Genomic DNA, 15,746 nt, shown 5'->3' on the forward strand with positions numbered 1-15,746 from the left:
TGTCATCATAGCCCTGCATTTTGTCATGCATGTTCATTTGACTCTGAAAGAAGACTGTGGATGACCATTTATCTTAAGTCAGGCTGCAAACTGATTCAGTTATGCAGGTTTATATTCTACGACATGTGGAAGATTCCACCGTTTTTTTCTAGGGAGGCCACCCAGGTTCTCGTTTAGTCTCTAGTCATGTGAAGACTGCATCAACTCTCCTGGCTGGTCTTCCTGTGCATGCAGTCAAGTCTTTGCAACTGAATGCAGTATCACACCTGTCACACATGTCTTAAGTTTTTCTAAGTTTACCTGTGTCACTCTGCTGCTGAGTTCTCTACACTGGCTTCGTCAGATCTAAAATGCCTAAAAAAACAAAAATGGAGTTATGACAATTTTAGATCATTTGGAACAGAACTTCCAAAAATGCTAGCAGTACATGACTAGAAACACAGCTTTGAACAATTGTGCGTCATAACATCATAGTACTGTTACTAAAACACAGAAATTACATAATTACAGAAAATGTGTGTTTCAGGATAGTGACTATTCTTATTGGTAGACACAGTTTTTCAGACTTTTGGGACACATTTACATAAAAATAGTAAGCTCTAACTGCTCTCTGTGTGACCATGAGGAGCAGGGATACAGTCTCACTTCCTGCTCTAAAATGCAGGGGTTTGGCTAAAATAAGGCTAAAAGTCTTTGTTTTGTAGTAACAAAAATGTGGGACAAGTTTTTAAATGTAAAAATTAAACTTTCAAGTGGACTTTAGCCACCTCTCAATAAAAAGTACAATATAAATGATGAGTTTGTGTATACTAAATAACATAATATTTTAAGATCTAAATGACCTTTTTATTTACTGTGGGACTGCAGTTTGACATAATGCAGTAGACTGGTCCATATAGATTTTAAATTGAACAATAAATATAGATATTTAAACATAGATATTAAATTATCTTTAGTATAGGTACTGGAATCTTTATGGAGAGATAAAAATATGATTAATGCATCTCTAGTACAAATAACAATGTAGTTTTTTGAAAAATGTTGTATGCAAACCATATGGAATATTTGGAAAACTGTTCCATAGTAATATCTAATAGTAGTAACTGTTGCTGTAGCTAAGAAACCTTTTAAAAGCTTGTCTTTTAGAGTGCAATGTGCTAATTTCAGTAGTTTGATCCTTTTAGAGACCTTCCTTGTGTTACACATGCTTAGCGCTATTAGCTGTCTTTGGTTATTTTTTTCTGTCTGTGAAACATGATTACATAGTACTGCATTGTCTTAACTGTTTAGCAAGAAATGTTTCAGGTATCAGATACTCATATGCTCTAATTGCTACTGTTATGGTTCAGTCCCACAAAGAAATTTCCTCATTCTTTGGAGCTTAAAAAGTCCCTTGTAGCTTGTTTACCACACAGATCACATGGAAATGTAGCACAGAACCAGGTCTATTGTCTCATTGCCCTCAGTAGTTCTCTGTCATGAGTTCTGCTGATCTATTAGATACATTTAAAAGTAATTGTTATCTTATTGTTCCTCTATCCACCATAAACCAGTTTATGATTTCAAGTCATGCATAACATGACCTTTCTTTCCAACTCCTTTCTCTTCTCATTTTTCTCCACCAACTTCAGTATTTATCTGTACATAAGTAAAAATCTATTATGATTATTGATCCACACTGACTTTAATATTTACAGAAATTGCACTTGTGGTGTTTTGTTTACAGTGCAACTTTGTGCTCAACACACAAACTCCCGCTGAACTGACATGTTTGTGTGAGGATTTTCGAATTGTATTCCCAATTTCATGTGTGCAGAAAGGCTGACCTCTATAATGATGTTAAGATATGTGTTGCCCTAAACTTTCCACAAAGGGTTTTACATGGCACCTAAATATGTGAGCAATTTGCACACTTAAGGTGTGGTTGGCAACACTTTTGAACCTGACATGGAATTAAAAAAAAAAAAACAGCAAAAAAAAAAAGCAGGAAGGTGAAACATTGTTTTAACGACATACTTTGTCTCTTTGTGAGGGAACTGAAAATCTAAAGGGATTATAAAAAAAAATAACCCTCTCAGAATTAGACATTTTATTATACCATTTTGGGACAATAATACAATGTAGAACTCTTTAATCTACTCTCAGAATTAAATCAATTGATGATGGTGATGAGGGCTTTAGCTACTATGTGAGAAGAGAAAGGGTGAATTGTAAAGAGACCATGTCTTACAGGATATAGCTATTTCATCACAAGGTTCTTCCATATTATCCATCCATCCATCCATTTTCTAAGCCGCTTCTCCGTCAGGGTCGCGGGGGGGTACTGGAGACTATGGACACCCTGGACAGGTCGCCAGTCCATCGCAGGGCAGACAGACAGACAGACACAGACAGTCAGTCACTCACACACTCACACCCAGGGGTAATTTAGCATGTCCAATTGGCCTGACTGCATGTCTTTGGACTGTGGGAGGAACCCGGAGGAAACCCACGCAGACACGGGGAGAACATACAAACTCCACACAGAGAGGACCCTGATCACCCGGCCGGGGAATCAAACTCAGGCCCTCCTCGCTGTGAGGCGACAGTGCTACCCACCACGCCACCGTGCCGCCCCCCTTACATGTATAATGTTTTATAATTTAAAAAGCTTTCATTGTGTTGTCCCTAATGATATTTTACCTTTGGAACTGAACAGGTGCTATTTTATAGGGCCCACACTCCACATTTTTCATGAAATTTGGTTTAGTGTGACACTTGTGTGCTTTTTAGTTGTTAATTAAATTTTACATGACAATTTTCCAAACTCTCTTTATCCTTTAGAATTAAATAGGCTGTTCTTGTTCCTAGCCTACCCTACCTCTCTTCTGATTAGCCCTATTCAAAAGGCAGTCTGAACTGTAATACACCTTAATTACCTCAATAATGAATGCAGAGATAAACTCATATAGGCTGAATAGGCAGACATACACAAACAATTTGGTTTTGCATGATCTCACAGAAAGAAAATCTAAGGCCAAGTTTCCAAATATGTAAATTGCATATAACAGTCTACTTTGTTATGTCATGAGAATGGAGTTCATGCACAAAATTTAATGAAGGAAGCTCTGTTGAAGTGAATAAGATGGCAGGCAATGGCAGGCAAAGTAATTTATGATCAAAGTTTATCCTGCAAGGTAAAAGGTGTTAAACTCACTGAAAGCAGGTTCATTTCACACCATGGATTTAACTAACACCCTCCTAAACAGATGAACATTTGTTCGGTCAGATGCAAAGGATTACGTGTGACAGAAGACTGTGAATGATACTCTGGTAGCACCCTCAAAAACCTTTGATGATGTAGCTTTTGGAATGCAGCTATAGACGGTGAGGACTGGTGAGTGAGTTTTTAAAACTTTAACAATATTTCCATACAACACTTTCATCCCCTAAAAATCTTTCCTTTTGGCTTTCCATAATATGGACCTTTAAATTTAAGTAGTAAAATTACCCGCTGAAAACAAATTGATAACAGTGAATGAATAAAAATAAGAAAAGTATCATCTTTTTTTCCATGTATTTTTAATATGTCTAATTTCTTTGTGTGTGTTAATTTTGTGTGCTATTATTTCATTCTTGCCCGTTTGTTGGTGCAAGGTTAAAATAGAATAAAACATGCAGAAACTAGTACAGCAAGATGGGAGACGGTAGACATACCACAATGAGAGCAATGAGAAGCGTAAGAGAGGAAAAAGGCATTAGAGAAAACAAAACATACCACCTTATCTGCGAAACAGAGTGAATACCGTAGTGATGCTGAGGTTAAGGCAAGTATGTCTTTCTCATTATTATAGTGATGTGTCAATGACCTCAGTGCACTAGACATGAACACTGAAATATTCTCCATCCCATTTAGTTCATGATCTTCCCCAATAGTCTAGGACTCTCTGCATGTAAGCCTATGATGAAAAACACCTACACAAAAGACAGGTTAACGCATATGCCACCTGTTGTTATATTCTGCTTTAAGAAGATGTACATGCAGTAAAACACAGTGCCAGTGCTTCTCAATCAAGACAAGTGGACATTTTCTAAATCACTTGGTCAATCTCGCCAATTAAATCCAATAAAGCAGGTATTTAGTTAAGCAAAAAAAAAACTAAAGCCAGAAATGTCTCAAAACCGCTAAGAAGTGTGCTTCAGAAAACTAAGCAAAGCAGCTTGCATCATGGTCAGCAGATTGTAGGGGCCATCAAAAATGAAAATGCCCATGGGACATACTAATAACTTTTATTGTGCTTTAATTATTTACCCAGCATTCTGCCCCATTAACTGTGAATTGTGCGTAGAAAGCTTCATGGATAGGGTTTCATGGCTGGGCAGTACTACACAAGCCTAAGATCACCATGTGCAGTGCTAAGCACTGGCTAGACTGATGTAAAGCTCTCTTAGACAATTAGATGCTTCCAATTTTGTGGAAAAGGTTTAGAGAAGGCCCTTTCCTGATCTAGCACGACTGTGCCCCTGTGCACACAGCAAGATCCATAAAGACTTGGTTTGGTGTACAGATACTCGACCTCAACCCCACTGAACACCGTTAGAGTGAATTGAAATGTTGATTGCAAGCCAAGCCTTCAACATCAGTGTCTGACCTCATAAATGCTCTTCTGACTGAAAGGACACAGTTTCCCACAGACAAACCAAATTTAGTGAAAAGCATTTTCAGAAGAGTAGACACTGTTATAGCCACAAAGTTTGGCCAAGTGCATGTTAATGCTGATAGTGTTGGAATGGAATGTCCAACAAGCTCATGCGAGCATAATGATCAGATATCCACATTCTTGTGGCTATGTGGTGTACTTATAATTTACTCTACATTTACTTAATTTTCATTATTATTATTTTTATTTTTACTATTTTTGGAAGGTACTGTTAATGGGACCCATGTCTAATTTAGAAGGGAACCTGAAGCCTGAAATGTGAGGCTTCATTATAACTGGAAAAGCTAACATACTCTGACTCCACTTGAAAGAGTTGTGGTTGTGAGGCTCGCAGGACAATACAATAGAGGAAGTCTGTCAGGCTTAAGTTCCACCTACATCAGATGACCGATCACACATACACACACTTTAGTGATGTCCTGTAACTGGTTTAGGTGGTGTGCAAAAATGATGAGATTGGCCAAATAAATAGTTCTACTGTAAGATTTGAAGCTCTTTAGTTACAAATAAGTACTGAAACAAAGAAAGAGAAAAAAGAATAGTAAAAGTTCATTCATGGACAGTAAAATAATGTTTGTGTCCCTTCTTTCACAAGATTATAGCTGTACAGAGAAAAACATTCCAGATTAAACAACTGAGATGTGGGATTTTTCCAGAAAGCAGCTCAGATGACTAGTTTTGTGTAACCTATGATTTGTTAACTCATGATTTGTTGTCACCACCACAGTTACTCAAATCTTCTTAAAGCTCAGAATTACAGCTGTACGATTCCAGAAACATTAGTGTCCAATCTGATTCCAAATGACAGGAATTAACGGGGTCAATTCCACATGATAATCCTAATTCCCAAATCCAAGACATACAGAAGGACATCTGGCTAAAATAAAGAATACAGTCTTATTTACATTTGATGTTAGCAAAGTTTCAAAGAAGTCTGGACCGCTAACACTGGCTACCTTAACTTGGCTGAATAAAAACACAACAAGCACAGCAACATTGTTTCAGAAGACACTCACCTAAATGGTTATGCAACTACTGTCCACTATGGAAAAACAATAACCTTTGTGGAATGTGCTGAAGGGTGACTCTCTCGCTTTGTTGTTTCTATTAACTATTTCACACAGGTGTGTAGAGCTGTCTAAACTCATACGCAAGAACAAGTTCTGTTCCGTCACTGAAACTTTAAAAAACAACATGTATACGTAAGCAGCAGGATAAAAACTACCTAAGTACCACATAACTTACAGACCTGTAGCAGAGCCCTATTGGCACATCCAGCATCTATCAGACATTGGCATTTGTTAGAAGCTATTCTTCTTTTATTGAGATCCTTTTAGTCTAAAATAAATAAACAGCTTAAAGTTCAAAAGTGAGAGGAGTGAACTACTGCAAAGCAGTACAGATGCTGTCACCACATAACAATTAAATCAAACACACAAAAAGTAACTTTTAGGTGTGTACACTAACTTTTAGCTTTGAAAAAGTCTAGTCAAAACTTTTTTGTGTTGACCCACCTTTTCTGTATAACAAGATTCATGCTTGTCATAATGAAAGCATTTTTTTTTTCCATAATGGCTTCTGTGATGTGTAGTGCTCCAAGATCATCCAAATTGTGTTCAGTGGCGCTGAGCAAAGACGAGAAGTTTTTTAGTTTTCCCATATTATAATATTTTATATATGGATATGTTTCAAGCCTTTTTTTTTTACATTTGCATCTTTCTGTGCATCATTTTTTAATTGAGGACAAAGAAAAGATCTTTCAGTGACATCCAAGAAGACAAATATAGACAGCGCAGTTAACCATACACAAACACTGGGTTGTGTCAACAAACAGAAAATGGAAAACCCACCAGCAATTTGTTTCAGTAAAAAAACGAACAATGGGGTTTACCTCTTTTTACAAGAATGCTGACACTACCATGTTTGGCCCCCACTTCTGGGCTCAGGAGTAATCCAATTTTAGGGGAGTTGTATTTATTATTATTATTATTATTATTATTATTATTCTGTCATTTTCTTAAGCTGTGTTATGTATGATTTTTGGTGTTAAAACTACAAAAAAAACCTAAGTCAAAATAAACACACAAAAATATGTGTGTAATGTAAGTCACCCTACAAAGACCTTAGGTCAAATTTCATGTTTTTGGGCCACATGATATAGCTTAACACGATACATATTAATGTCACATGCACAGATTATAAAGGAAGTGCCAGCAGTAGATAATTCACTTACATCTTCGGAAGACACATCCTTGACCAACTTTGTAGTTCTGCCACCTAACCATCAGATTCATCCACTTGGGGTCAGAAGGACAAATGTTTCCGCATATATTTTCCATGCGATTATATATTTCTACCAGAGAGGTCTCCAAACCTCTAAAAGCTTAATGAGAATTCCTGCATATTTAAATTATTGATATGTAAAGTTATTCATAGAGGTTTGATGTGAAATGCTTAATTCTGGAGAAACTTACCAAGTCAGACTGGCTCACAGTGGTGACAGGAATCAGACAACTGAAGCATTTACTCGAAGTTACCTCACAAAGTTATTACACAAAATGGCTAAAAATGTGCTGCCTTATGTCTGAAATATTGTTTTATAATTCTTTGGAGATCAAGTTTTGGCATGAAACCTATTTGTAAAAAGTCATTCATGGCAGAGAGCTACATACAGGCAAATATTTGTGAGATCCCCAAAGAAAACATTTTTTTGGTTTTACCATTATTTTACCCTTATCCACATTAAATCTAAAAACCCAGGTTGGGGCCCAAAAGAAAAAATGAAACTCCCCAAGAGCAAATCATATAATTAAAGCACTCCTGATTTGAAAAATGCGTTCTATCACATTGCAATTTCAATATAAAAATGATTACTTGTTTAGCCCCTTGCTCTGTTTTAAGAGCTTTCATTAATAGAACTTCTCATAAATGCTGTTAAAAGTTTGGAGATAAAGCCAGAGAGGCCAGGTTGAGATGGTTTGGACATGTGTTGAGGAGGAATAGTGGATATATTGGTCAAAGAATGTTAGAGATGGAGCTGCCGGGTAGAACGAGAAGAGGTAGACCTCAGAGAAGGTTTATGGATGTAGTGAAGGTGGATATGGAGATGGTTGGTGTAAAAGTAGAGGAGGCAATGGATAGGGCAAGATGGAGGCAGATGATCTGCTGTGGCGACCCCTAAAGGGAGCAGCCGAAAGAAGAAAAAGATAAATGCTGTTAAAAAAAATAGTCCAGGGTTCCTTGTATACCTTTGACTTGTGTTTAAAGTTTGATCTTCACACAATACAGTGTATAAGGAGTGGCTGATCTATAAAAAGAAGTGTGACTAACTAGCCAGGAATGGACTCCATACAACTTCCTTTTGAAATTCAGTTTCTTGTGAACCCTTAAGAAAAACGATTCACATAAATTTTGCCATGGCACAACTGTGGGTGGCACAAGAATGAGAATGACTATTGCTGGGAACCATTTTAAAGCCATCAAACTATTAAAAATCATCAGACGTTTTAAATGTCTACCCATCACGTCAGTTTGTGTGTGTGTGTGTATCTATTAATATTCTTGATGTTTTTCTTTTTTGGGAAACATTCCAAATAATCAAAGTTCACATTTATTTTTGCTCCCTAACTCATGTTCAGACATATAATTTATGCTTATTAAAATGTATTTGTAACCATGTAAATTTTGCCATGCTCAATATTTGCATATGAAATGGAATATTTGACTGAGTTTATTAGATTATCATTGAACTGATTTGTATTTTTTAGGGGGAATTCTACCATGTTTTTGCTCCATTTGCTCACAGTGGTGGGGATGGGAACCAGACCAGCCTGAAGAATTTAATGTCTGAAAGTTACCACACATTCATTTTGAGAAAATCTGTATTTTTTAAAAATGCATTCATAGTGGAGTAGTATATGTAGGGTGTTGTAGGGCAAAATAGAACCCCTATTTTCCTCATTAACATATGTAAAAACTCAGACCACCTGTTAAGGTTCACTGGTCATTTTAGATAGTAAATAAAATGTCAACAATGACATCAAAACATGGCAACCTCTTGTTTCCTTCAGCACTGCTACAAATTGGTGAAATTTCAAAGAACAGAAATAAAGTTGAACTTTTAAAACTTAATTCAGGCTCATTAGTAAGATCCTAGTTGCAAGATTACTTCCTTAAATGGCACTTGGTTAACAATCAAATGTATCTTATCGTATATAAAACAAGCACTTTATCCTGTAATAATAGTGCCACCAAGAGGCTTATACTGTGCCTCCAATGAAGACATTTCAAACTTATCATAGCAGTAAGAAAAACCTTGAACAGGCAGATAAAAAATACACTGTAATTTTTAATCATTATAACTTCAGTCAAAAGCTAAATAATTACCTAAGCAGAGCATAAAACAGCATTCAGAATACATTATCTCCATTGTAAAAAAGTCAACATTATATAATATGAGCAACAGGTAATTGGTGTCTGAAATGAATTCAATATACCTTGGCCTGCTTTATCTTGCCTCTCGAGTTATCTTTCTCCTTGCTAAATTACACTGCTCAAAAAAATAAAGGGAACACAAACAACACAATATAACTCCAAGTAAATCAAACTTCTGTGAAATCAAACTGTCCACGTAGGAAGCAACACTGATTGACAATCAATTTCATAAGCTGTTGTGCAAATGGAACAGACAACAGGTGGAAATTATTGGCAATTAGCAAGACACACTCAATAAAGGAGTGGTTCTGCAGGTGGGGACCACAGACCACTTCTCAGTACCTTTCTGCTTTCTGGCTGATGTTTTGGCCACTTTTGAATGTTAGTGGTGCTTTCACACTCCTGGTAGCATGAGACAGACTCTACAACCCACACAAGTGGCTCAGGTAGTGCAGCTCATCCAGGATGGCACATCAATGCGAGCTGTGGCAAGAGGGTTTGCTGTGTCTGTCAGCGTAGTGTCCAGAGGCTGGAGGCGCTACCAGGAGACAGGCCAGTACACCAGGAGATGTGGAGGAGACAACCCAGCAGCAGGACCGCTACCTCGGCCTTTGTGCAAGGAGGAACAGGAGGAGCACTCCCAGAGCCCTGCAAAATGACCTCCAGCAGGCCACAAATGTGCATGTGTCTGCACAAATGGTTAGAAACCGTTAGAAACCTCCATGAGGATGGTATGAGGGCCCGACGTCCACAGATGGGGGTTGTGCTCACAGCCCAACACCATGCAGGACGCTTGGCATTTCCCAGAGAACACCAGGATTGGCAGATTCGCCACTGGTGCCCTGTGCTCTTCACAGATGAAAGCAGGTTCACACAGAGCACATGTGACAGACAGGACAGAGTCTGGAGACGCCGTGGAGAGCGATCTGCTGCCTGCAACATCCTTCAGCATGACCGGTTTGGCAGTGTGTCATAAATGGTGTGGGGTGGCATTTCTTTGGAGGGCCGCACAGCCCTCCATGTGCTCGCCAGAGGTAGCCTGACTGCCATTAGGTACTGAGATGAGATCCTCAGACCCCTTGTGAGACCACATGCTGGTGCGGTTGGCCCTGGGTTCCTCCTAATGCAGGACAATGCTAGACCTCATGTGGCTGGAGTGTGTCAGCAGTTCCTGCAAGATGAAGGTATTGAAGCTATGGACTGACCCACCCATTCCCCAGACTTGAGTCCGATTGAGCACATCTGGGACATCATGTCTCGCTCCATCCAACCAACGCCAATGTGCACCACAGACTGTCCAGGAGATGGCGGATGCTTTAGTCCAGGTCTGGGAGGAGATCCCTCAGGAGACCATCCGCCACCTCATCAGGAGCATGCCCAGGCGTTGTAGGGAGGTCATACCTGCACGTGGAGGCCACACACAACACTGAACCTCATTTTGACTTGTATTAAGGACATTACACCAAAGTTGGATCAGCCTGTAGTGCGTTTTTCCACTTTTTGTGTGTGACTCCAAATCCAGGCCTCCATTGGTTAATAAATTTGATTTCCATTGATGATTTTTGTGTGATTTTGTTGTCAGCACATTCAACTTTGTACAGAACAAAGCATTCAATGAGAATATTTCATTCATTCAGATCTAGGATGTGTTATTTGAGTGTTCCCTTTATTCTTCAGAAAAACCTCTGTATTTAGAGCAAATGTGTCAGAAAAGATACCTAAAGGTCAGAGGGGCACAGGCAGATGCCTCTGATGTACACTAAAGCAAACATTTTGACAATTCTGAGACTGTGTGCTAAAGATTGTTTCCTTTTTTTCTTCTTCATTTACAGGATTACAGCCCCTAACAGGAATCACTGCAACAGACTTGACATTAAATGCTCTCTTTCACAGAAACCCCTCTTCTCAATTGTCCAAGGAGTTATATAAATGTAAACACATTTTACAATGGATTTCTATACAGTAGATGAAAGGCAGTCTCACAGATGTAATTATGGAATTATTAATAATAATAAAAGAAAATCATGTATGCCCTTGCTGTGTGAAAATATCACCAGCCATTTAGCTGCACAAAGAATACCTACAATTCCAATGACAGTGGTCCAGTTGTGATGTACCTCTATGGGCCATCAGCCTCCACAGCCATGCTTTTCAATTGTCTGCTCTGCCGCCACTGGCAAAATGAGATGGGAGATTCTACTCCAAAGTCCACTCAGTTTGTCTACATCCATCTGATTAAACATGGCTGTCCTTTCAGTGGAAACAAACTTATCCTTCAGATGCTCATGCACTTTCTCCTCCACTGCATTCAGATTTAGTTTAGAGTCTAGTTCATCCACCGGAAGCAGCACAGTGAACACTAAGAAGACATTCTTGTAAGCGGCGTTCTCGTGGTCACAGTAGCGGTAGAAGATCAAAGTGGACCCAGGAGGAAGTTCCTCAAAGCGGTGGATTACAGCAGCTTGCTTACCACCATCAAAGGCCTCTCTCAGCGCTATATCAATGTCCAGCTTCACTTGATCACTGTTGTGAGCCATTTTGCTGGCCCCGTCAATGTCGACCATAGAGGTGTTGAGGGCAGCAGAAAAGGCTGCTGCTAAACGTTGTGCTAAGCAGCCTAACGTTTTCTCAGCCTTTAGACCAGCAGTCAAGATCATACTTACAGGTTGACTAGGGTCATTCAGTTTAAGGTGTTGTTTTAGATGGATCTCACTTCTTTTCCACAGCTCTGAATGCTGACTTGGAAAAAGAGGCTTTAATGCAGCTAACTGGGAGTCAAAATTTGCACTGGACACCATTTTGTCTTGGTGCTGTGTTGTTTTGGTGGGAAAGGATGCAGCTGGAAGGTGCTGATAACCCAGTAAGCCTAAAGTGAGCGAGGCCAGCAAGAAAAGAGCCCACTGAAGAGACCCGCACACATACCATACATACCCTGTGGAGAAAAAATGATGTTACTATAATATTATCAATCAATTATCAATCTCAGTCTGAAGAAAACTAAATAATTCTGCTGGAATGAAGGAAAGTACCTCTTGAGTAGCTTGCTGATGCTGCTTTTGTGGTGACTGGTTTCTTTAATTCTTCAGGAGATGAAAGATAAAGATGTTAAATAGAAAAGAAAAAATACTACCCCTTCCTTTTGTCCATTTCAAAATTCTCATTCCACCATATATGGGACAGATGGCACAAAAACATTTTGTTTACTGCTAAATAATTTTACAAGTATTTGAGCAAGATGAATAATTTCAATAAAAACAACTGGCAACAAATGAAAATGTAGAGTAATGCACACTTCAGCCAAAAGCAGAGTGAGTGTAAACTTAACCCACAGGTCAGGCTTAACTGTAACAGATGCTAAAAAGTCTGGTTAATTGATGCAAACACAATTAATTCAATATGGTTCTACATTGTTTGAACTAGACAAGCTTTGCAATGTAAATATATGAAATGTATAAATATGATCAGTGAAAAGAAGCTCAATATGGCAAATTTACTTCTGATTGAGAGAGCTTATATCTAAGTGATTCAATTTGAGTTTTACATCTGTTGATGACTCTACGAATAAAAAGTTTAAAATTTTGAATTTACATGGGGCGACTTCCAGAAGCATTTATCATCATCCCACATCGCACAAAACCTTTAGCTTGATGCCACATCTTTTCATACTTGACGCAAGACCAAAGAACACCATAGCTCTGAATGTGTAGACTAGAGTGGTAACTGCCACATTCTGAGAACATGTGCTAACAGATGTCCTTTGTTTCAGCTACCATCTCTCTGAGCTGGCGGGGAAAGAAACCACAGCACTTTTGAATTTCTGGCCATGGACGTGGCTTTGCTGGATATATAATGAAGTCTTGGCAAAATAATGCAACACTGCTGACTGTAAAAATCCCATGTCCGAATCTATCCATTCTTTAAATCTGTAGCACTATCCCCTTATATCAAGGCAAGAGTTAATTTCATATTCACATTTATAGCATTTGACCGATGGCCTTAACCAGAGCGACTTACAGTTTAATAATATTACAGTGATAGATGATTGTGGTGTTAGGGGTCTTATCATTACAGCTTGCTATGTTTTTCCAAGCAGGGAATCAAACCTCACTCTGTCACATGGAGGGCACTACACTATACCAACCACAACATTTCCTACAATGTTTATTTAGCACACAGAACAAAAGAGATGAGACGACTACCTGTATTTCTGTGTTGCAGGGGTTGTTTTTTAGCAGGAAAGATATTTGTCTGGGGAATGCGTTTTGTAGGACCTTCTGAGTAAGGATACCTGTCCCAGTTCTGAAGGCCAGCACTAGAAACATCTAAAATAAAAGAGCAACGATGCTGGTGATACAAATTAAACCAAAATGTTAAAGACACATAAAAAGAAATCACTAAGACTACAAATGACAGGCTACAGAACTTTTGCAAAGCCTAACCTTTGGCTTTTTCCTCCATTTTGTTATGGTACTGTCTTATGCTGCTCCTCGCTCTCAAAAACTCCTGCCTGTTCTCCAGTGGTCTAAGAAGGGTAGAAGCAGGGTTTGTTCTAGAGGGCTCTACAGAGAAAACAGAATGACCATGAAAAAATAAATACTCCATTTAACGGAGCATGGTAAACAGCCTTTGCAATAGGCCCACAGTCCACAAGTAACACTGTAAAAAAATCACAAACCTATATTTTAGAAACTCATGTTAGCAAACCTTTAGACGTAGTCTGAGAACCAGAAGCCGTGTCTGGTCCCCCTATGACTTTGGGCGGCTTTTGGCGATGCTCTTGCATCCTTTGGCTCCGCAAGAACGTCTTCATTTCTTCCGTTTCCAAATTGCCAACACGTACAGTTCTGATGATACTTTTCTCCTCAATGACAGGCTCTACTGGGAAACATACAAATGTTTGAGTAACTGAATCCGTGGCTCTCTAACAGATGTTTCTGACAAAATTAATTCACTTTCACTATAAAACGGTGACATCTTACTCCTCACGGTCGCCTCACAACTTTCCCTTTCATCCTCTGAGTTCATGTCTTGTTCCTGGTCAGGATGTCCAGCTGCATCCATTTCCACTGTCATACTTTCATCCCCATTTTCATGTCCATTTTCTGCACCCTCTCCCACCTGTAGCCTTGAAATCTTACCTGTTGATCCTGTATCTGCAATAAAAAAGAAAATGGTTTAAATAATTAAATATAAATAAATAAATAAATATTAAAATAACAAGGATGAACAAACTCCAATGCATTCCAAGGTATTTAATCACTGCTCCACAGCCTAATGCAGGGGGACTTACTTATACTCTCTCACTGGCACTTGGCATTGGGCATAATGACCCTAATGCTAATGTACATCCGATTCTATAATCAATGCTTTTCTATGAAAAGTACACAAGATGTGTCTGCACAACTGAACACCTGTGTCAGGAATGGGTGCACCTTAAAAGACTTGAATTCATTCTCTAGAAGGGATATCTGGACATACGACTGGTTTAGAAAGTCAGGTGCTAAACCAATAATTCAATCTTTCCACACAGATCTACCTTCATCTTCAGCATCGCTGTCCTTTTCTTCAGATCCTCTGACCGCGTCCTTCTCTACCGCTCGCTTCCGCTTCAGAGCGCTTCTGGCTCTCACATCAGCACCAAACACAACTAACGGAACAAGGAAAACTTTGTGAAATTTATTTTTACATTTATCTCAAACAATATTGTCGAATAACACATGATGGAGTAAAATACTATGAGATTTGGTTTGGTTATATATTCTGAAACCACCCTCATATCTGAAGATCACGGAGCAAAAACGAAACTAACTTCAGTAGCTAGAAATCTGAACAACTTCAGCCAAACCACCACCACCACCGAGCCCATTCGAACTGCTTTTTACGACGGACTGAAACGAGTTCTGTTAATACAGTGAGGTTAAATCTATAAAGTCTGGTTATTTTGTTCCAGTTAACCTAGTTAACTATTTGAAATGACCTGCGAAGTTCAGCAATGAACGCACTAAAGCTGTAAGCTAACTAGCTAGCCAACTTAGCTTAGCTAGCTGAAGTCAAACACAGTTATAAACTTTGTGGAAACAAACCGTTTTTATGCGCCTGTCTGGTGCTTCTCCTTAGTGCTTTCAAATAATCTCCTTTAAAATCGTCAGAATCCATTTGTTAATATCATATCAGAACAAACTGAATGAAACTTAAACTCCTTCCGCCTCCACTAACGGAAAAAGGAAACGAAAGAATGTTGTCCGACGGACACATTTGCGTGAACACCACTGTCCGGAAACAACACGGGACAAAGATATTTAAAGAGCGTTTACGACCGAGAGGTTCTACTTAATGACCATTTGTTCAGTCAGCGATGTTTTGATTTGGAACGGTCGGTTTGGATCAAGGGCGGCACGGTGGCATGGTGGCATGGTGGGTAGCGCTGTCGCCTCACAGCGAGGTGGGCCTGGGTTCGATTCCCCGGCCGGGTGACCAGGGTCCTCTCTGTGTGGAGTTTGCATGTTCTCCCCGTGTCTGCGTGGGTTTCCTCCGGGTTCTCCGGTTTCCTCCCACAGTCCAAAGACATGCAGTCAGGCCAATTGGACATGCTAAATTGCCCCTAGGTGTGAG

The 15,746-nt window shown here is 39.1% G+C and overlaps 1 protein-coding gene across 3 annotated transcripts; it reads right to left on the bottom strand.

Annotated features, from left to right (window-relative positions):
* Nucleotides 1-10,687: 10,687 nt before the first annotated feature.
* On the bottom strand, nucleotides 10,688-15,527 carry si:dkeyp-82a1.6 (torsin-1A-interacting protein 1). 3 transcript variants are annotated; one of them, XM_037535647.1, is made up of 8 exons: nucleotides 15,218-15,527; nucleotides 14,671-14,781; nucleotides 14,273-14,287; nucleotides 13,839-14,009; nucleotides 13,574-13,693; nucleotides 13,334-13,456; nucleotides 12,164-12,214; nucleotides 10,688-12,066 (listed from the first exon to the last, which is right to left on the bottom strand). In XM_037535647.1, exons 1-8 carry the CDS (start codon nucleotides 15,288-15,290, stop codon nucleotides 11,264-11,266), a joined length of 1,467 nt encoding a protein of 488 aa, XP_037391544.1. In that variant the 5' UTR covers nucleotides 15,291-15,527; the 3' UTR covers nucleotides 10,688-11,263. The 3 variants fall into 3 exon arrangements, with proteins under 3 accessions (XP_037391544.1, XP_017576803.1, XP_017576802.1); XM_017721314.2 differs by having other exon boundaries at nucleotides 14,114-14,287; nucleotides 15,218-15,523; XM_017721313.2 differs by having other exon boundaries at nucleotides 13,839-14,012; nucleotides 14,114-14,287; nucleotides 15,218-15,522.
* Nucleotides 15,528-15,746: the final 219 nt, after the last annotated feature.

The sequence above is a fragment of the Pygocentrus nattereri genome, chromosome 28, assembly GCF_015220715.1.
Source record: "Pygocentrus nattereri isolate fPygNat1 chromosome 28, fPygNat1.pri, whole genome shotgun sequence".
Classification (NCBI taxonomy): domain Eukaryota; kingdom Metazoa; phylum Chordata; class Actinopteri; order Characiformes; family Serrasalmidae; genus Pygocentrus; species Pygocentrus nattereri.

Excerpts from the sequence above, each read along its gene's own strand:
- si:dkeyp-82a1.6 (XM_017721313.2), bottom strand. The coding sequence starts at position 15,290 with ATGGATTCTGACGATTTTAAAGGAGATTATTTGAAAGCACTAAGGAGA. Across the intron at positions 14,782-15,217 it reads CAGACAGGCGCATAAAAACG|TTGTGTTTGGTGCTGATGTG; the intron begins GTTTGTTTCCAC and ends TTGTTCCGTTAG. Across the intron at positions 12,067-12,163 it reads ATCAGCAAGCTACTCAAGAG|GGTATGTATGGTATGTGTGC; the intron begins GTACTTTCCTTC and ends TTTTCTCCACAG.